Consider the following 22,928-nt stretch of genomic DNA (forward strand, 5'->3'; position numbering starts at 1 on the left):
TAAAAAAGTAAGGGAACGGAATCGCTGGAATTGAAGAAGTAGGGGCACGCCGTGCCCTGCCGTTCCCCCCCACTTCGACCACTGATCTTATCTTTGTAGTTCTAGTGCAGCGGCGTTATGTGGCAATAACATGTTTGAAAGTGCACAGGAGCCCTGCATGCTTCTCTTGCCTCCCCCTAACACCGGTGTAACAAAACTTGAGGGGGCCCCCTGCAAGGTACGTGGAGGGGCCCCCTCTGGACTCAGTCAGGAGGTCTCCGACCAGAGTACTGGTGTCAGGTGGCCCCCTGGCGCTTGATGCCCCCCGCACCGCGGGGGCTGCGGGGGGCCTGTGTTACACCCCTGCCCCTTAACCCCCCTTTACTAAGTAATCCCACCAATAGTAATAGAAACAGGTTGGATGTAGCGCTTCGAAGCAGCTGACAGTTCAGCCACGCCATTATTGAGAGACAAAGGGGCATATCAGCAACGAGGCAATATAAAATTACCGCCGCTTTTGCGTCCGTTTTCGGGCGTAAAGCGGCGATAATTTTATCGCCTAATCAGCAAGGTCACGCTATAGCGTGAAACCTTGCACTAGCGCCCGGATTCTTAACGCCCAGCTTTGTATCTCTAATGAGATGCAAAGTGGGCGTTCCTGACCTGACATGACTGGAGAAATGTCGCTAAGCGACATTTCTCCTATCATCAAGCCCCACACTATGAAGCATAGCGGCAAGAAAAGTAGCGATAACCCCTGTTATCGCTACTTTCCTTACGCCTGCTTCAGGACTGACTTAGTTATGATATCCTATGGAAGGTGGATATCATGGCTAAGTTTGTGAGTCCCTATCATCAAGCTAACGCCAAACTTCGTGAGATTATCGCTGGATTTCCAGCGATAATCTCACGTTTGGCAGTTAGCGCTAGGATTTTTATTGCTTTTGAGATAAGCGTTGCTAATAGCACGCTATCTCAGCGATAAAAATCCCCGTTAGCCGGCGATAATTATCCTAGCGCTAAGTGCGCTTAGCGATAATTATCGCCGGTTGTTGCTGATATGCCCCAAAGAAACTAGGAAGCAAGGAGTGAAAACCAGAGACAGGAACCATGAGAAAAGTGAGGAGTGTCAGAGAAAGAGAGTGACTTGTGTGGGAGGGTAGAGAGAGACAGAGATGAAACTGCAGAGAGGGGAGGGAGTGGACAAGGAGGAAAAGAGACTAAATCTAAAGCAGAGAAGTGATGCAAAGATATAGGGAGAGAGATACAGAGATGAAACTGCCCAGAGGGGAGGGAGTGGACAAGGAGGAAAAGAGAATACATCTAAAGCAGAGAAGTGATGCAAAGAGATAGGGATAGGGAGAGAGAGAGAGAGAGTGACTGGCGTGGGAGGGTAGAGAGATACAGAGAAGAAACTGCAAAGAGGGGAGGGAGTGGACAAGGAGGAAAAGAGACTAAATCTAAAGCAGAGAAGTGATGCAAAGAGATAGGGAGAGAGAGACAAAGATGGAACTGCACAGAGGGGAGGGGGGGAACCAGGAGAAAAAGAGAATAAGTCTAAAGCAGAGAAGTGATGCAAAGAGATAGGGAGAGAGAGTGAATGTCAGAAAGGGTTACAAGTTTTGGCAGTCCTAACATTGCAGGAGGGCAGAGAGGTGGTGAGGAAGGAGTGATGATAAAAAGGCAGAGGAAGAGATAAGACGTCATGGTTTAGGAAAAAGAAAGAAATGTCGAAAAGGGAGTTGAAATTTCGGTAAACATCAATTGTCTGCATGAATGTGTAAATATTTTCAGCGACCTTGTATCACCGGCACCATGTGAAAACATATACAAATGTTGTAATCTTCATAATTAGACACAAAATCAAAGAGCCCTAATCGCACAGAATAACTGCCCACATCACCTGCATAGATTGCGTGATCTAACCTGTGATAACGGCCCGCAGGAATGTCCCACCACCCCCTGATGCTCAACTGCGGAAGTGATGAGGACTTCTCTAGAGAGGCACTTCAAAGGAAAAGGGGGATTGTGACCAAATAACAAAGACCAGCCAACCGATGTGGCCATCCATGAAAGTGGAGGTGCGACTCGACCTCTCTGTGCCTTCTCTTCACTGTGAATCTGCAGGAAAATGGACAGCATTAAACACGCACAAAGGACTGCAGAAGGCTATTCAGTAATACAGTGCTCACTCAGTTACCCCTTCTCACACCTTGCATGTACACCTTGTTGGTGAGATCTCAGTGCTCACCAGTCTCACACAGACTCTACGTCACACCTGGCTCCTTAGAGAGCTGCGGGTGGACGTGATTCACCTGTGATGGGTTGCTGTGGAGTCCTTCTGGTAATCACCCTTTGTAAACTCCTCAATCCAGAGCCTAAGAGGGTATCAACAGGGGGCGAGGAGAGCTGGTACCCCTGACAAAGGTCACTTGACCTTTGGTTCTAGACTGTGAATCCTGGCACCTTTCATCACCGGTGTATGCTACTTGACTTGTCTTGTTTACATTCCCGCTCCTGGTGATGTCCCTGAGCACGTGAGGTGTATCTGGCTGGCAGGAGGGTTGAGTGGGGGGGGAGGTCCAATGTTTGTAATCTAACCAGATTATCATGCCTTCTGTGTGAGCCCCAGTCCACGTGTTGTGGCTTAGAGTGCAGTGGGATCAATCAATGTCTCCTGGTCATACCACAAGATGGCTCTGAGGTCCGAACTAAGACTCAAGTGGGCCCCCAGGGCCGGATTTGTTATATTGCTCTTGCATTTTCCCGGTGGGCTCCAGGACGGCCTTCCATGACCTAGTCATGGGCCATTGCTCCAATGTGACCAACTTTGCCAGGGCTGATTTTGGTTAACAAGCGCCCACCCAGCAAGCTGCATTACATTCTGGTACAAAGTGAACCAGGAAGTGTGCTCTCCCCCCCTCCTCTCTCTCTGTGCCCCTTTTCATCCTCACCCTCCCCTGACCCCTAAACTGCTCACCTGAGAATGATTCTCTTCTCTGTATTCCTGGTCCCTTTTTACAATATTGGCAGCTCATCCTATGGGACTTCTCAACACATGTGAACATTTAGGAACAAGTATGAGGAGATGTAAAGAACAAATTCAAATGGATTTATCTCCCCATTAACCAAGCCCTTGGGTAGAGGTACTGTAAGAAGAAGAAAGGTAAAAGTCACCCCTTAACATGGAGTATATTAGCACATTTAATGCTGCAGCAGAGACTCACAGGAGGCATGAAAATGAAGAATGTGTTTACCGTTAGAGAACCCAAGAGAATGTCAGAGAGAGAGTAATGAGAATGATGAAGGCAGCTGGAATTCAAAGAATCGTGAGAGAGTGGCCGCCCTGGTACTTAAAGAGAGAGAGAGCGCGACCACTGTGGTGGTTAAAGGGAGGGAAAGTGGCCGCCCTGGTACTTAAAGAGAGAGAGAGCGACCACTGTGGTGGTTAAAGGGAGGGAAAGTGGCCGCCCTGGTACTTAAAGAGAGAGAGAGCGACCACTGTGGTGGTTAAAGGGAGGGAAAGTGGCCGCCCTGGTACTTAAAGAGAGAGAGAGCGACCACTGTGGTGGTGAAAGGGAGGGAAAGTGGCCGCCCTGGTACTTAAAGAGAGAGAGAGCGCGACCACTGTGGTGGTTGAAGGGAGGGAAAGTGGCCGCCCTGGTACTTAAAGAGAGAGAGAGCGACCACTGTGGTGGTGAAAGGGAGGGAAAGTAGCCGCCCTGGTACTTAAAGAGAGAGAGAGCGACCACTGTGGTGGTTAAAGGGAGGGAATGTGGCTGCCCTGGTACTTAAAGAGAGAGAGAGAGCGACCACTGTGGTGGTGAAAGGGAGGGAAAGTGGCCGCCCTGGTACTTAAAGAGAGAGAGAGCGACCACTGTGGTGGTGAAAGGGAGGGAAAGTGGCCGCCCTGGTACTTAAAGAGAGAGAGAGCGACCACTGTGGTGGTTGAAGGGAGGGAAAGTGGCCGCCCTGGTACTTAAAGAGAGAGAGAGCGACCACTGTGGTGGTTAAAGGGAGGGAATGTGGCCGCCCTGGTACTTAAAGAGAGAGAGAGCGACCACTGTGGTGGTTAAAGGGAGGGAAAGTGGCCGCCCTGGTACTTAAAGAGAGAGAGAGTGACCACTGTGGTGGTTGAAGGGAGGGAAAGTGGCCGCCCTGGTACTTAAAGAGAGAGAGAGCGACCACTGTGGTGGTTAAAGGGAGGGAATGTGGCCGCTCTGGTACTTAAAGAGAGAGAGAGCGACCACTGTGGTGGTTAAAGGGAGGGAAAGTGGCCCCCCTGGTACTTAAAGAGAGAGAGAGCGACCACTGTGGTGGTGAAAAGGAGGGAAAGTGGCCCCCCTGGTACTTAAAGAGAGAGAGAGCGACCACTGTGGTGGTGAAAGGGAGGGAAAGTAGCCGCCCTGGTACTTAAAGAGAGAGAGAGCGACCACTGTGGTGGTTAAAGGGAGGGAATGTGGCTGCCCTGGAACTTAAAGAGAGAGAGAGAGCGACCACTGTGGTGGTTAAAGGGAGGGAATGTGGCCGTCCTGGTACTTAAAGAGAGAGAGAGAGAGCGACCACTGTGGTGGTTAAAGGGAGGGAAAGTGGCCGCCCTGGTACTTAAAGAGAGAGAGCGCGACCACTGTGGTGGTTAAAGGGAGGGAATGTGGCCGCCCTGGAGAGAGCGACCACTGTGGTGGTTAAAGGGAGGGAAAGTGGCCCCCCTGGTACTTAAAGAGAGAGAGAGTGACCACTGTGGTGGTTAAAGGGAGGGAATGTGGCCGTCCTGGTACTTAAAGAGAGAGAGAGCGACCACTGTGGTGGTTAAAGGGAGGGAATGTGGCTGTCTTGGTACTTAAAGAGAGAAAGCGCGACCACTGTGGTGGTTAAAGGGAGGGAATGTAGCCGCCCTGGTACTTAAAGGGAGGGAGAGTGGCCATCATCGGTGTTAAAAAGAGAGATAGTGGAAGCCCCTGGTGGTTAAAGGGTTAAAGGGAGATTTACAGACAGCGCATTTTCCAACGAAAAGGCCACTACATTTACACCGACATGCAGTTTTACTGCTAAAACTGTATAGCACACAAGTGATAATGTGTGGAAATCAGGCTTCAGTGACTATCATTTGCCCATCACCAAGTAAAGTGTCTTGATTTGTTTTGAACCTATTAAAATATTTGCTTCCTTCACACTTAAGAATTATTTTGAAAAGTGTGCTTCTTTTTGCTTACCTAACTGCTGAATGTGTACAGTTCATTTACAGGTATTTAGATTTAGTTTTGTGTTACAAAAAATGACATTCTACAGCCTTTCCTTTCACACTCTCTGAACCCCAGCAAGATCGTCACATAATTCACTTTACTTTCTCTGACTGCAAAGTGAGAGGTGTTTGTAAACACTAATTCCCATGTTAAAAACATAAGCAGCCCCTCTGATCCGGCATACATAATTGAGCATAGGGCAATGGAGCATAAAACTCTCCTCCAACTCCTATATAATCATACAAACTTAGATTTATTGCCACCTACCAGCAGACTAGTGGTCCAGATATGGAGATATATGGTCCGAAATATGGGATGGCAAGGCCACTTGAGTATGGCACCGCTATGGCACATATTTGCGCCCTGTCGTGGCGTTTGAAGAGTTCCAGAAGTGGGATCTGCTGGGTATATCTACACTGGGTGATGTCATGTGGGGCACACACCCTCAAATGTTTGCTGCAGACAGATTCCCAATTGCACAAGACACAGTTTTATAAGTACCTCGAGCTGCGACACGCACTCAACCCCCTCCTGCACTCACTCGAAACTCTGCCTGAATTTCACCCCCTAGAAGGCAGACTGCTTATGGAGGACATCAGGACACATAAAATACTTCAGATATATTAGAGACTGACCACTCACGCCCACACCACTCTACATAAGACTCAGGCGGCATGGTTAAGGGATTTACCAGACATGACGGATGATGACTGGACGGAGGCCCTGACCAGCCCCCACGGCGCGGCGGTGCCCTCACGTTGTCGTCTCATCCAATTTAAATACATACATCGCATATATTACACTCGATCCTGGCTATGGCGGATTAGGGCTATCCAGTCCCCAGTGTGCCTCCGCTGCGAGAAGGAGGAGGGAACTTTCATACACACCATATGGAATTGCAGTGCATTACAGTCATTCTGGCGCAGGGTGGCGTCCTGTTTTACTCCTACAAATGAATGGACGAATCTCATCGCACAATATTTTTATTAAAAAATTACAACCATTCAAGCTCCGCTTGAGGATTCCCCCCTTGCTATGGAGGGCAACACAGACTGGTTCCCCCCCCCTGTCTTATCCAACGTCGGCGGGACCCTGATGCACTCCCATCCCGTTGGCCGACTCTCTGAAGATAATGAAAGCGCTGAAATCCAGCTCCCCCTCAGATCCCTACCCCGCGAAAATACTGGCATCTATTGCAGAGGTGATAAACCCAGCAGTCAACCGGGTCTTGAACCTCTCCCTGTTAGAGGGTTTGATGCCTGACAGCTGAAAACACGGGAAAATCCTCCCGCTTTTAAAGAAATCCTCAGCTGACTATTCTGTAGCCAGTAATTACAGGCCAATTTCGTTGTTAATGTTAATTTTGACTTGTAGAGCGCTTAATACCTGCAGGTCTCTAAGCGCTGCAAGAAGATTGGCGGAAGGTCCAGGGGAATGTTATATCACAGGGGGGAGTGTTATGCCCAGGCTTCTGTGAATAACAGAGTCTTAACCCCTTCCATGCTCATGACGGAACGGTTCCGTCATGAGCATCGGCTGAGCTGTGCTCATGACGGAACCGTTCCGTCATGGCCCCGCCCGCGCTCGAACCCTTCAGCACCGCGGGGGAATCCGCGCAGCGCTGAAGGGGTTAAGTTTCTTCCTAAAAGGAAGGAGGCGGCTTTCGGAGTGGAGACGACCAGGCAGCCTGTTCCAAAGTTGCGGTATAATGGCCGAGAAAGCTCGGCCGCCTTAAGTGGTGTAGTTGAAACGTGGGCATTTTAGAAGGCCCTCCGTGGAGGACCTTAGTGAGCGGCAGGGGGCGTATTTCTCCAGGCGCTCCTTGATATAATTGGGTGCCTGTCCAAATAGGGCCTTGTGTATTGTGCAGAGGCCTTTGAATTTTGCCCTCTGCTTGATGGGCAGCCAGTGTAGTTGTTGCAGTAGGGGTGATGCCCGGGTGCGCCTAGGCAGCTTGAAGATTAGTCTGGCGGTATCATTCATCACCACCTGGAGTTTGTCCAACAATGAGTCCGGTAGACCAATGTAAAGCGAGTTCCCATAGTCCAGACGGGCCAAGATCAGGGCGGCCACCACTGTCCTCATGGTAGAGGAAGAGAGGATGGAGGAGAGTTTCCTCAATTGCCTAAGTAAGCCCACACAAGTTCCGAACACGGTGGAGACGTGGTTGGCAAGTGAGAGTTTGGCATCTATTTTGATTCCCAAACTTTTTACTACTGGAGCTGGGGATGGAGTATCACCTAGCTTGTGCGGCCAGTAGTGGGAATTCCAGGGGTTGCTATCATTGGTGACGGCCAGGACCTCCGTTTTGTCCGGATTGATGTTGAGCGAATTGGCCGTCATCCAGTTTACCACAAAGCGCAGTACGTCTTTTGCCCGGGTGTGGGCCAGTGGGGTATTTTCTATTTGTAGAATGATTTGCGTGTCGTCCGCATAATTAAATACCTGGCAGTCCATCGAGGCTAGGTCCTTTATTAAAGGTCTGAGGTATATGTTAAACAGGAGAGGGGACAATGCCAAACCCTGTGGGACTCCGCAGGGAATGGACCCCCTCTCTGATACCCAGTCGCCCATCTGGATTCTTTGGGTACGGTCTGTCAGGAATGAAGTAATCCATTGGAGGATTGGCCCTCCAATACCAATGTCCTGTGTTCTTTCCAAGAGTTGGGAATGGTTGACCGTGTCGAACGCCGCCGACAGGTCTAGGAGGACTAGGACACATGGCTTCTTGTTGTCTACTGTGATCCGAATTTCATCAAGTACTGACAGCATCACCAGCTCGGTGCTATGGTGAGCTCTGAAGCCAGCCTGCCTATCTCCCAGGAGATGGTGGTCCTCCATGAACCTGGATAGAGTATGCAGGACATGTTGTTCCATGATTTTGGCCAAGAAAGGGAGTTGGGATATGGGTCTGTAATTTTTCATATTGGAAGTGTCAGCTCCTGTCTTTTTGAGTAGGGGGATTACTCTTGCTTCTTTAAAAGTTTTCGAGACCTTCCCTGTTTCCAGCGAGAGGTTCAACAGGGCGAGGATTTCTCCCTCAATCGCTGGAAGGGCAAGTTTAAAGATCCTTGGAGGGCAAGGATCAGCGGGTGAGCCAGATTTGATTTTGGTTGGAATGCGTCGCAGTGTCTCTAGGTCGAGAGTTTGAAAGGAAGAGATATTTATATTTATTTATTTATAAAGCGCAACACTCATCCCAAGGGACATCACGGCGCTAAAAACATAACTGAGTGTAGGCGAGGAAAGATTCCAGTTAGCAGCTTAGTAACCAGGAAATAAGTGTGTTTTTAATTTCTTTCTGAACATTAGGTATTCTTCAGTCAGGCGTAGTTCTGGAGGGAGTTTATTCCAAATGACCGCTGCTAATTTTGAGAACGATCGATCACCCATCCTAGCTTTGGTCGTACGCTTGACTGAAGCCAGTGCCTGATGGCGGGATCTCAGATTACACAGAGGTGCGTGAAATTTTAATTTTCCATGTAGGATTTGAGGGCCAGTTTTGTATAGCGTTCTATGTGCAAAACACATGAGCTTAAAGTTGGCTCTTTGACGTACAGGTAGCCAGTGTAGTTCTTTCATGCAGAGGGAGGCTGAACTATATCTACTCTTATTGCATATAAGTTGGGCAGCTGCATTTTGAAATACTTGTAATCTATTGAAGAGATAGTCGGCCATGCCCATATACAATGCATTGCCATAGTCCAGATTACTCACAAGAAGTGCCTGTGTCACGGTTTTCCTACAGTTTAAAGGAATCCATGGGAAAAGTCTTCTAAGAAGTTTTAATATGGCAAAACTTTTTCCACATAGTGATCGTACTTGATTCTGCATAGACAAAGCATTATCAAAGATGCTCAGCTCTATCCTATTTTCCCGTGTCTCCACCTCCAGGATATCTCGTACTTTATCGGAGAAGTAGGATAAGAATTTATAACATTGTTCCTGGCTGGACGGTGCATCCAGCGACTGTTTTTGACTCAGTTCCTTGAGGATTTTAAAAGTTTCTTTTTGTTTGTTCGTTGCCTCCAAGATCCTATTTTCATAGTATTCTGCTTTCCTGCTAAGAAGCACTTTTTTTATAAGTGGTGACTTTTGCCCTGTAGTCCTAAAGAGCCAGTGGGTCATAAGCTTTGCGCCACAGTCTTTCATGGTGGCGAAGCGTGCGTTTCAAAGCCCTGAGCTCCTCTGTGAACCAAGGTGCGCCCTTGCCCTTGTTTCCAGTTTCTATTTTCTTGGCTGGGGCTAATTTATTAATGGCAGATGATAGCTGGTTGGAGATGGATTCCGTCCACTCTTCAGTATCCGCTGTCACTGGCCTCCTGGCGGGGTTGTTGCCTTTTTTCTCCAAGGTTCTGGAGAAATACGTAAATAGGGTAATTTCTGATTTTGTTGAGGCCAATCACGTACTGCAATAGAGCCAGTCTGGGTTCAGAGCCACTTTCAGTACGGAAACAGCCCCACTGGAAGTCTCCGAAACTATTAAAACCACACTTGACAGTGGAGGCAAGGCCGTATTGATATTGCTAGACCTCTCCGCGGCTTTCGATACCATGCACAATGCTCTTCTCTTGCACAGACTCCAGGGCTGTGGCACTGGTGGCACGATCCTCCGGTGGTTTACCTCCTACCTGGAAAGCTGCCAGCAAACAGTTTGGTCTCCCCTTTTCTCGGCCCCTATCTCCCTGTTGAATGTAGGTGTTCCGCAGGGATCTATCTTAAGCCCCACTTTGTTTAATGTGTTTATGGACCCCTGGCACTTCTGGCAGAACAATACAGCGCTAAAGTAATATCTTACGCTGATGACACGCAGTTACTTTTCACCTGCGAAAAGGATATGGCGCTAAACGGAGTGAGATAAATATCTGCCTGTCAAAGGTGTTCGCCTCGTTTAAACTGAACCAACTGATGTGCAACTCTGAAAAGTCAGAAATTATTTTCTTTGGACACTACCCGGGTGAGGAATGGCGCAAATGGCGGCCACAGAATATGTCTCCCACTGCAAGCTCCGCTACCACCGTTAAAAACCTTGGGTGAAAATGGACGCGGACCTGTCCATGAAGTCCCAGGTCCAAGCAGTGGCCGGCACATGCTTGGGCCTACTGAGAATGTTGAGGAACTTCCTCCCACTACTCCAAGTTTCTCATAGGAAAACAGTAGTCAAAGCATTGATCATATCCCGGCTAGATTATGCTAATGTTCTGTACGTAGGCCTCTATGATTATCGTCTTGGCCGATTACAGGTGGTATAAAACGCTGCGGCAAGAGCTATACTCATGGTAGGCCTCAGGACACACATGACCCCTCACTTGAAGTCCTTGCACTGGCCTATGGTGCGCAAGAGGACAAACTTCAAAGCCTTGGTACTGGCTTACAAGGCCTTCCACAACATAGGGGCCTCATACCTAAGGAACTGAATCCAGCGCTATGTTCCACCTAGAATTCTGAGGTCTTCCACCCGGCAGCTTTCGGCCATTCCGAGGTTCTCTCGCTCCCGCATGGGTGTCGTTCCTTTCAGGTGGTAGCCTCTCAGCTTTGGAACAGCCTGCCGCCATCCTTACGTCAGGCACAGGATCTCCTCAGCTTTAGGCGAGGTTTAAAAACCTGCCTCTTCTTACAGTAGAGCAGCTGTCTGGTGCGTGCCTGAACTGTTCTGTCACTGGTTCTCTTTCAGCGCCAGGACACTCCATGGAGTAGCCACGTGCTTTATAAGTGCCCAGTAACATAACATAACATAACATAACATAACATTGAGGAGGGCCATAAGCCTGTGTATAGTATGTATGATACAAGGCAACAATGGAACAATGTACATTCAACTGAGATTATGAGTTTGTACAAATAATTGGTCCCTAACAATCAGACACTATTACTAACTTGTTGATGTTGTTCTCATAGCCAGGAATGTCAATGGTGTTTCAACCATGGGTGACTGATGGGTCACCATCAGGACAGGAAAGAAGTAAAGCAAGAACAGAAATATACAGAATGGTTCCAGGGAAGCAATTGTGCTCAGAACAAATCCCAAATAACAAATAAAAACAGGCATGTTTTAGCTTTGTGAGAAACGTGTTGATCCCTTATAGGAAATAACAGACTCAAACAGGTGAGGTGGATCAAGGGTTATTCTATATATGTGCTTGTAAGTATATGCATGTTAAGTTGCGTGTCCTAAAGCTGGGCTCCGCAGAGTGAATCAGTAGGAAGCACAACTGTACCTCGGCTCTAGAAATGGTAACAATGGCGAGACTAATCCTTGATCCATCTCACCAGTTTGGTATTTCCTTTTAGGGGTCAACAAATTTCTCTTGTAGCTAAAACAGTCCTGAGGATGGTCTCGCCTACTGCTGACATTAGAGACTGAAACTTTGATGGTGCTTCAACATCTTTGTAAAATAGCTTTTGGCTCCAACGTCCATGAAAAATCCGCCCCACATACTGGACTGATTTCACATATGAGTGGACTGGTCATACATTAGTCTAAGTTTCAAACTGGATTTTGAATTCATTGTGTACAGATTAATGTATGATTGTTTTGCTGACCATGTACCCCTTATTTTTCCTACAAATTCTACTTGTATTGTAAAAACGTGTCTACACTACTTTCCTCATGTACGCCTGGTCTTTTCAAGGTTTAATATCCGGATATGCTCCAGTATATTCTGAAGACTGGTATAATGCTATTGATTGGCTCTGTGTGATGTCATCTATATGTCACTGTTTGGGAAAAGAATGATATTTAAGATTTTTTTTTTACTTATTTTTTTAGCATTTTCAATATTAACAGTACAACAGCAGCATTGGGAAGGGGGGAATGGGAAAGCAGGGAAGACCTGGGAAGGGAAAGATGTGAGGGAGCGCAATCAGGGAACACGCAACAGTAGGAAAGTTGCACCTCAGACAGCATGGATCAGGAGCCAACCTCATTTTAAAAAGTTGCAGTGGGGTGCAATATAGATGGTGTAAGAATTTAAACTGAATGAGGAGGAGTCTATAGTTGGGGGAGAGCAGCGCTATTTGACCACAGCAGAAGGCCCACTGCACGTCCGATAGATGTAGAGTGATGTCCGTCTCCCAAGTCACCTGTGCCCTTGGGTACACAACTGGAGAGGAGCATTGCATAGTGTTATAAAGGTGTGTAATCAGTTTGCCTGGGACGGTGAAGTTAGGGCGTGCTCGAAGGGCTGGTAGGGTCGGTGGCGGGGAAGGGAAGTTATCATGCATGGCACAACAGGTGGCTTGCCGTTGGTAATACAAGAGAGTATTGAGGAAGGTAGAGATTACCCAGCATCAAACAACGTGATAAACTGGTCCTCAGGGTAGAGATCCGAGAATAGCCTGATGCCCCGTTTACGCACTTAAGCTATAGCACCCTTGTCTGAGAGTGGGGGGAGCATTGGGTTGTTGACCAGGGGGATGGAGGGAGCATTATGAAGTGACATTCCAAGCCCCGCACACGCATTCAACAGTATTGATTTCAGCCTTAGGTGCTGTATACGGTAGATACAATGCAGTTATAGGTGGCCATGGAGCTGCTCCATCAGTTTTAACTGCTGGTTGGGGCAGAAACGGGGTAAGTCAAAGCCAGTAATGGAGGAACTGGACCTCGAAGCATAAAGCATATATCATCATGAATGGCGCTCCCAGTCCGCCCTGAGTGAGCAGGAGGGTGAGGAGATCTCAGGAGACCCGAGGCTACATTATGCATTAATCCTTTAATGCAGTCACAAGCAGCCGCACTACATCACAAATAAAAGAACAGTTCTAGAATGTAGTGAGCAATGTACAAATGGCATGAGGCACAAACAGACTGCCTCTTTTAAATGTGGCTCACAAGCAGATAAGTAACAACCCTTTCTTCTCTGATTTAGAAATTGCTTTGTAACATTTTTTCTTCTTTTTTTTTTTTTTTTGTTGAAACCGTTTATTACAAAGTTCAAAGAATATACAAAGATGGGCCTACAACCTTCAGGCCGGCCGCTAGCAAACACATTTTTTCCTCTTTGATTTACAAAACGATCTACTGAATAACATGCTATACTTGTATCTAATGATTTACTGTTTGTTATGCCTATTTTTATAGCTTGTTTAAACCTCTTTACTTCAACAGCTCCTCTCTTTCCTTCGCATGGGTGACTATGGGCTGTTTGTGCCTCATGCCATTTGTACGTTGCTCACTACATTCTAGAACTGTTCTTTTATTTGTGATGTAGTGCTCCCGCTGTTCCAAGGTTCCTCCACACGCCCCCCTCCTCGCATCGAAAAATGGGTTCTCTAACTCCAGGAATTCCAACTCACGGTGGCGTAACGGCCGGGCACCCGGAACCCTGCTGATTTTCTGTCAAGGCACGCACGCCCTGCCACGGACTCAGAAGCTGCAGAAGCCGCGGCCACGGAGGAATACGTCAGGATGATCGTGGAAAGGTCACGGCCGCTACCGATCTCTTTGGAGGAAGTGGCGCGAGCCACCAAAGATGATGACTGCCTACAGATCGCCATCCAAGCCGTCACGTCAGGCAACTGGAAAGCACTCCAAAGCCCATCGTCGTTCCGCACACCGGATGCCCAAGCGACCCTTAAGGCCCTCCATCAAGTCCGGAACGAACTGTCCGTATCTCCGGAAGGATGCCTCCTGAGAGGGCCCCGTCTGGTGCTACCTAACTGCCTCACCCAACAGGCAGCCCTCCTGGCGCACGGCGCGCACCAAGGCATTGTGAAGTCGAAGAACCGCCTTCGGAGCAAGCTCTGGTTCCCCGGCCTCGACAGGATGGTGGAGACAATCGTCCAGCGATGTCCTGTGTGTCTAGCGACCAGCCTACCCAACCCTCCAGCGCCAATAATCACAGAGGAAGGACCAACGGCTCCATGGGTGCGAGCCAGCGCAGACTTCAGCAGCCTCCCCGGGGGAAAGTACATGCTGGTGGTGGTGGACGATTTCTCGCGATACCCCGAAGTGGAGCTCCTGTCCTCGACAGCCGCAGCGGAGATAGTTCCCAAGTTGGAAAAGATACTGGCCACACACGGCCTCATTGGGGAGCTGCGCACAGACAATGGTCCCCCGTTCAATGGCGCCGAGCTGGCAGAGTATCTGCAGTCACACAGCATTAAGCACCGACGCATCACCCCGAGGTGGCCGCAAGCTAACGGGGAAGTCGAGAGACTAATGAGAACTCTAAACAAGACAATTCAGATCGCACTGGCGGACGGCCAGGGCATAGAGCTAGCCCTCTATCAATTTCTACGGGAGTACAGGGTGACGCCCCACTGCACCACAGGGGTTTCTCCAAGCCGCCTCTGTTTCGGCAGAACGGTCACCGACACTATTGCACACCATCCCAGGTGGGCGTCAGCACCGACCCCGCCTAACCGGTCCATGGAACAAAGGACAAAAACTAATCACGACGCATCCCGGAAAAGGAGAGCGGCCGACTGCCCCATCCAAGTGGGTGACCGAGTGCTGGTGAGAGACCGCCACCCAGGGGGAAAGTTCCGCCTGCCCTTCGAGCTAGACCCCTGGACAGTCACGAGGATCAGCGGAACACTGATCACGGCGGTCAGGAATGGAGAAGAGGTCACAAGAAATGTGTCGTTCTTTAAGAGGGTCCCAGGCGAAAGAGAGGAAGAGTCACCCGAGCAAGAAGACTACTGGACGGCGGCGCCCCCGAGTCCCAGAGAGGCCATGGAAGAAGACACAGCTGCGGCAGGAGAGTCTCCACGCAGAGTCGAAGACAAGGAGAGCGCCTCGACCACACCGGCCCAAGGAGATCGGGAATCGCAAGGGACACAGAGCAGCCCCAGCGTGGTGGGTACAGACTGTTCGGAGGACATGTTTCCGACTCCTTCAGAAGGGCGCAGCCAGAGCAGGTACCACCTACGCCCATGCCCGCAGCCATCCCAGAAGTACCGAGACTTTGTGGCCCGATGTCAACTCCCGAAGCGGAAGTGAGCTGCACCAAGACCAAGTAAGACTGTTCTTTTGTTTGTTCAGGAAATCTACAGAGACTGTGCTAGAGACTCTAGAAAAGTTTGTCGTTATGCATAATGTTTGTTCTGTTTTTGCATTTGTGGGTAAAGGAGGAATGTAGTGTTTGCCAGTGGACCCTACCACTGTCACAGGGGTCTCTGGCAATAGCAAAAATGATTTCACGTGACTTGAGCAAATAAATGGCCCGGAGTGCTGGGCGTGGCAAGCAGTGTTCTAGCCACCACTTGAGAACACGTGTGGCGTGGCTACTAATTTCTAGGCCCCAGGCCCCAACATCACACCCACCACTCCTCCTGCACCTAATGGCCCCGCCCTCAAGACTCGGCTACCGCTCTGGAGAAAATAAGATGATAATTGTAGCGGTCTAGTTGTTATCACGTCACGTTGACGTGACGTAGGCGGCCATGTTGGCGCTGGGGTGCGCGCAGAGCATGAGCGCGCCGAGCAGCCAGCGGGAGAGAGTGCCGGCCGACGCTCCTCGGTACATGCTCATAAGAAGCTAAATAAATATAGCGGTACCCCAACAACGTGCCTCGTGTGATCATTGAGCAACATTACAGTGGCGACGAGGTCGGGACAGAGACCTGACCGACGTGGGAGCATAGGAGAGGGCAACACTCCACGTGGTCCCCACGAGGCGAAGGAAGACACGCAAGCAGGTCACCAGGCCCAAAACGGAACACCAGACAGGCCTGCCTGGAGCGGTGGAGTCACGGAAAACGTCCTAGTCAACCACGTCGGACGATCCGAGGTACGGAGCAACCGAGGAGCGTGGCAGTGCCACAGTACAGCACACGAGCTGCATATAGGCCACAGGGACGACGCTATCCACAAACGGCCAAGAGCACACGCGCCACCTTCACACATATCCACGTACAGGGAGCGCTGCGCTGGCTACCAAAGAGGAGGAAGTGGGGTCTAGTAACAAGAGCCCCCAGAGAATCAAGCACACAGGGAACAACAACAACACCCCAGGCAGCCCCCCGAGCAAAGCCACCGACGGAACGAGCGCCAAGGAAGTGAAGATGAGTACCCCGGCAGGGTATGCGATTGCACCCGTGCAATTCCTAACGAAACCCGGAGACCCACTGATGAAATGGGAGGACTGGAAGGAATATATAGACAATTTCATAGGGGTCCTGGAGGACGAAAATGAAGAGCAGTTCACTCCTCAGAGAAAAAAACGCATCCTGCTACTAAATCTGGGCCCAGAAGGACTGAGAATATACAAGAGTCTAGTACCAACGAAGAGAGAAGACACAGACGACGATGTGTATGCGCATGCAGTGGAGGCCCTAGATGAGCGATACCGCCCCACCATCTGTGTTTCAGTGGATAGATATAACTTCCAGCAAAGGAAACAAAAGGTGGGGGAATCCATCGAAGAGTATGTAGCAGCGTTGAGAAAGCTAGCAGCCCCGTGTAAGTACGCACTGTGGGAAGATGAATTCATAAAAGACCAGGTGATCATGCACACCACCAGTGCAAACGTGCAAGACAAGCTGTGGGCGAGTGGGGACACCACACTCAAGAAAGTAATGGTCATAGTGAAGAGGGCAGAACTCTCGAAGAGGTGCGCCGATGCTACCAAAAAAAGAGGCGGTCACCCCAACCATGGTGAACAGGATACAGGAGGGAGATCACCGCAAGGACCAGAAAAACAGACAACCCATGGCCAAAGGGACTAGCAGATGGCAAGGGAAACAAGCGGACAGTGAGAACAGGAAAACGTGCTACAGGTGTGGAAGTTGGTCCCACGAAGCTCACGACAGACGTTGCCCGGCATTCCGAGCCAAATGCCTGCACTGCGGTATCATGGGTCACTACGAGAAGGTGTGTCGGAAGAAACAACAGAAAGGAGTGGTGAAATATGTTGACCAAAGCGCAGAAGACCTGGAGGAAGCCACAGAGGAAGAAGTGGTCACCGTCTTATGTATATACGATCAGGTATTGAGCGTAGACGCCAAGAGATCAACCAAACCAGTCCTAGAGATGTCCATGGGCGGCATCACCATTTCAGTAGTGGCAGACACCGGATCCCCATTTACCATTATACAGAGAGCAGTGTGGGAAGAACAGTTCCAATCCAAGTTGGGCCCTGAAATGGAGAAACTAGACATACGACCGGTTACCTATAATGGGGATCGCATTCCCATGCTGGGTTTCCGACGTCTACTGTTCGAGTTCAGAGGCCGATCAGCGTGGTGCAAACTGTACGTGGCCGAGAAAGGACCCTCCGTCCTAGGATGGTTAGACCAGGGCGACCTAGGCATAAAACTCGACCCAGGAGGGAAGGAACAAATTCTGCTCACAGAACAGGAGGAATGGCCGGACATGAACAGATGGAAGAAGAACTACCCAAAAGTGTTTGGGGGCACTGTAGGGAAAATGGAGAAATTTCAACATAAAATAGTGCTCAAGGACGGAGCCACACCAGTGGCACATAAAGTGAGGAATGTGCCCATTGCAGTAAGGGAAGCCGTCCAGACAGAACTCCAAGATCTGGAGAAGAAGGGCATCATAGAACCCATTACCTGCGCCGAATGGCTGGCACCCTTGGTGGTCGTGATGAAACCCAACGGGAAGGTCAGGCTCTGTGTGGACCTGAGAGAACTCAATAAAAACATAGTGGTGGAGAAATTTCCCCTTCCCAAGATAGAGGAGATGTTGGCAAAAACCAGAGGAGTTCAGTGGTACTCCACCATTGACCTTACATCAGCTTACCACCAGGTAGCTCTACACCCGGACAGCAAAAGCCTGACATCGTTCATCACCCCGTTTGGGTGCTACAGATTTTGTCGCATGCCGTTCGGGCTAGCCTCGGCGGCAGCCGTCTTTCAGAAGATGATGCACCAATTGTTCAGAGACTGCAAAGATGTACAGTACTTCCAGGACGATATCCTAGTGATGGGGAGAGATAGGAGAGACCACGACCGGAAACTAGAAAAAGTACTACAAACACTAGAAGCCAAAGGTCTCACGGCAGAATGGTCGAAATGTCGGTTGGGACTGCAATCGGTAACCTATTTAGGCCATGAAATTGGGCGACAGGGGATCACACCCAAGACGGGGAACGTGAAGGCCATCGCGGAAGCACCGCCCCCCAAGAACAAGGAGGAAGTCAGATCGTTCCTGGGGATGGCGGAGTACTATAGCAAATTCGTGGTACATTTTGCATCCAAGACATACAACATGAGGAGGTTGACAAGAGAGAGCACGGTGTTCCAGTGGACACCGGAAGCCCAAGCGGAATTTGAAGTCATCAAAAAGGGAATCCTAGAAGCCATACCACTCAAGGGGTACGACCCACAAGGCGCCACCATACTCATCACCGACGCCAGCGACAAGGGGTTGGGCGCTGTACTCATGCAAGACCGAGGAAGAGGGGACACGGAGACAATCAGCTTCGCCTCCAGAGCACTGACGGAGACAGAAGGCAAGTACAGTGTCATCGAGAAGGAGATGTTAGCGGTAGTGTGGGCCATGACGAGGTTCCGGCAGTTCCTATGGGGTACCCGATTTCTGCTCAAGACGGACCACAAGCCGTTAGTGAAGGTATTAACATCGAGCGGGCACGCCAGCGCCACACCCCGGATATCGAAGATGTCCTTAAAACTGTTGGAATTCAGATATGATGTGGAGTACATCCCTGGAAACAAGAACCGAGTGGCGGACTACTTGAGTCGAGCAGCGGCCATGGAGCCGGGAGAAGAAGACCCAGCGGACAAAGGAGAGATGGTAGCCCTCATAGAGGACCAAGAGAAGATAATCAGCATACAAGAGTGGACGGAAGCCTATGAAGAAGACTCTGACCTTATGGAAGTAAAAGCGCACATCACACAAGGGTGGCCTGATAAGAAAAAGGTGAAAACCAACCTCAAACCATTTTATGAAGTGAAAGAAGAACTGACAGTAGGAGACAAGGGCATATTCATCTACCGGGGAGACAGAGTAATTCCCCCCACGAATCTCATCAACAAGCTGCTGGACTTATTACACGAAGGCCACCTTGGCATAGGGAAACTCAAGGCCAGATCGAAACAGAACTACTGGTGGCCAGGTATGGACGTAAGAGCAGAGAGGCATGTCAGAGAGTGTCCCCAATGTCAAGGGGCCGACAAAACATTGAGACCACTACGTCCAGCCCTTGGAAAATTCGACACTCCCTCAAACCCGTGGGAAGAGTTGTCAATAGACATTCTAGGACCGGTGCTGGATGACCAGAGCATACAGAAATACGTGTGTGTCCTCATCGACCGTTATTCCAAATGGCCAGAAATAAAGGTGAGCGAATCCATGGACACGGAGAACATCCTGGAGTTTCTATCGGAAACATTCACCCGAGAAGGAATTCCCAAGTCCATCTTAAGTGACAATGGACCACAGTTCACGTCGGAAAGATGGAAACAATTCATGGGAAGAAATGGCATCTCTGTAAAGCACACGGCCATATACCATCCGGCAGGCAACGGTCTGGTGGAACGATTTAACAGAGTGGTGATGGGGGCCATACAAGCGGCCATCACCTGTAATAAAGACTGGAAGAAAGCGTTGGAGAACATGGTATGGGCCTACAGAATAACGCCCACAAGCACGGGGTATAGCCCGTTTCAAATATTGAGAGGACGTGAACCCTTCACGCACGACAACAGAATCTGGAAGGAGAAGGTGGTGACCAGCGAATGGTCTCCGGCGGTAGTGAGAGCAAATCTGGGGAGAGCACAAGCCACCTACACCAACAACTACAACAAGAGGAGGAATGTGAAGGACACTCATTTAGAGAGAGGAGAATGGGTGAGAGTAAAGCTGGCGACCCTACAAAGAAAGGGAGACAGCAAGTACAGCAAGCCGATGCAGGTTAAGGAAGTTTATGATCGAGCGGCCCTGCTCAGTGATGGGAACGTGTGGTCGCAGGACCGCATGGCCCGGTGCAACAAGATATTGAGATGGGAACAGTGGGATCCGGAAGGTGAAGACACGGAAGACGGGGATGAAGAGAACAAGAAAGGCGGAAGTGAACAAATGGAAGAAGCAGGTGCAGGAGAGGAGCAAGAAGGTGTGTTAAGGGGTGAGGCCCCAGTGGTAGAGATGGACAGGCCGAGAGGCAATATGAACAGCGAAGGAGCGAGGAGTGGAGGAACAGAAATCCAGGAAACGCAGAGCCAAGGGGCTCGAGGGAACATTGGTAAGGTGACCAGGAGTGGAAGACAAGTTGTAAGGCCTTCCAGGTTCCAAGACTTTGAACTAACCTGCGAACTGTAAGTGACTGATTTTTGGGTTTGGTAAAAGGGGGAGATATGTAGCGGTCTAGTTGTTATCACGTCACGTTGACGTGACGTAGGCGGCCATGTTGGCGCCGGGGTGCGCGCAGAGCATGAGCGCGCCGAGCAGCCAGCGGGAGAGAGTGCCGGCCGACGCTCCTCGGTACATGCTCATAAAAAGCTAAATAAATATAGCGGTACCCCAACAACGTGCCTCGTGTGATCATTGAGCAACATTACAATAATAAAGCAATTTTATCAACTGCTTTATTATCATATTATTTTACATGATCTGCTGGTTCCAGCTGTGGGTAGACGCTCCTCAACCATAACGGAGGCGCCGTCCCTGCCTATAGGATGATGCTATCTGGAAAATATCGAGACCATCAGGGCTCTAGTAGTGAAGCCAATACCCTTATTCGAGTGATTACGAAGTCTCGCCGCCTGAGGTTCCACAGCGAAGGCAGAGTAATGGTGAATATTTAAGAAGTGTTAAATTCAATTGTAAATGATCCCTTTGTGACCTTTTACCTGCACAGCATGGGTAACCCTGCCAGTAAGTAATGCAGACTACAAGAGAGGTTTCAGCACAATGAACTTGATTGCTTCTCCTACAATGGCTGAAGTGATGGTCAGTGCACTTCGTAGTAAATCACAAGCTCTTTATTAAGAACAATACTAAAGTAGGACACAACAATGGCCCGCTGGCATTCATTTTGTCTTGCCAATAAAGTTAAATGAAATGAGTTTGAACAATTGTTAGTTGAAGCACCGCCTCTTAGAAGGCTAGCGCTGGGGCCATCTTAAAGCGGGGTCTCTACCGATGAGTCCGGCAAAGACCACGTCACCCTTGCGAAGAAACAACATTTTTTGTCAGTATTAGATGCTCTGTGTTCTGTTCATCAGATCTTATTTCAAGTTTTTAGACAAAGATCCACTCCATCTCTTTTGATAAAATGTTGTTTAATATAAAAATGTGGTTTTGTTACACTTTTTTAGACTCGTCTCTAGCCTTGACAATTTGACGCGACAGAATTAAGTGATGTTTATAATCTTCACACTCTTCTTTAGTAGTGCATTAAAATCTCACATCGAGGCTTGGAACGCACGGTTGCCCTCTCGAACCGTCTCGCCGACGTTACACCAAAACAAATGTCATTTCCGGGTGGGAGGCGGCCACGTCACCGGCGTCACGTCAGCGCGAAAGATGGCGGCCTCTATCCGGGAGAAACAAACCGGTGAGTCTCGGTGGGTGGCCGGCTATCCCGGCATGCAGTGCGCGAGGAGGCGAGCCCGGCGGGGAGGAGATGCTGCCCACCTGAGGCAGGGTTAGGGGCGCACCTGTAGAGTGCAGGAAAGGCTGTGTGTGGGCACCGAGGCAGTGCTGGGAGGAGATAGTGATTGGGCACACCTGTAGATTGCAGGGAGGTTGTGTTTGGGTACTGGTGCAGTGCTTGTTACCATGCTTACCACATGTCTCTGCAGTTCCCTGGGGGACAGAGGGGTGTACACTGGGGGGTGCAGAGCTAAACCCTGCTGTCCTGGAAGCAAGGGCAGGGTTTACAACCTTCCTGTAAACTCTGATGTCATGGGTGACCTGGGCTTTATTTTTCTGACGCTTTACAATATTGCTGTTAATGAGTGACATTGGGCTAAATGAAGATACATCAGTTCTTTTTTCCCTTTTCTTAGCACACAGGTGACATACAAGTGCTTTCATCCTAACAGTTGTGTAATACCTTCAACGGTTGTCAATTCCCTAATGTGACAGCTAAGTACAACACCTGCTGTGACAGAAGTTTAGTGTTGCTTTCTCCTATCCCTAAATAAGGATGCTAGATCCCATCAGGGATCCCTCTCTCTTGCACCCATTCTCCACTTTATACAGCTCATGGCAAGCTGCCATGCCCCAACCTTTCTGTGAGGACAATCTGTGCAGTGCATCACTAGGTATTGTATTGACATGACCATTTAGAAGAGCATTGTCACAGTAAACATGTGGAATAAATAAAATCTTACATTTTCTGTAGTACTGAATTTTTTAAAATAAGATTCCAGACTGTTTTGAAGTTCATTGTATGCACTGTCCCACTGTGTGATATGCTTATGGATATATACTCTACCATGTTTCTGTCTGATCTCACTGTTTCTAGGTTGTCCTTACCAGACAGCAGAATCTGTCTGGTTGTGAAAGACCAATTGTGAACTTAGGGGGATTACATTCCACCCATTCATCACCATTTGTTGGCTATCTTGGCATTCCCATTTGCTTGCCTCTTATTCGGTGGCTAGGCTTCTAATTCTTGTGTTGAAGCATTCTTCTTTACAACCCTTTTGATTGGCCAACTTGTATCCTTTCACTATGCATGCGTAGCGAACTACTTTTTTTCTTTTTCTTTCATCACTCAATGTGAGTGGGTGTCTTTTCTAGCTATTTGTGTGCTGCTTCCCCCACACAAA

General features: G+C 49.3%; 1 protein-coding gene across 1 annotated transcript in view; it reads left to right on the forward strand.

The window, feature by feature from the left end:
* The first annotated feature begins 21,564 nt into the window (after positions 1 to 21,564).
* SCFD1 (sec1 family domain containing 1) overlaps positions 21,565 to 22,928 on the forward strand; it is an 836,081-nt gene continuing 834,717 nt past the window's right edge. The window contains exon 1 of the mRNA XM_085627369.1: positions 21,565 to 21,706. Coding sequence (XP_085483495.1) covers positions 21,676 to 21,706 — 31 coding nt within the window. The 5' untranslated portion in view covers positions 21,565 to 21,675. The remainder of the gene's footprint in view (positions 21,707 to 22,928) is intronic.

This window comes from Triturus cristatus, chromosome 9, assembly GCF_964204655.1.
Source record: "Triturus cristatus chromosome 9, aTriCri1.1, whole genome shotgun sequence".
Taxonomy (NCBI): domain Eukaryota; kingdom Metazoa; phylum Chordata; class Amphibia; order Caudata; family Salamandridae; genus Triturus; species Triturus cristatus.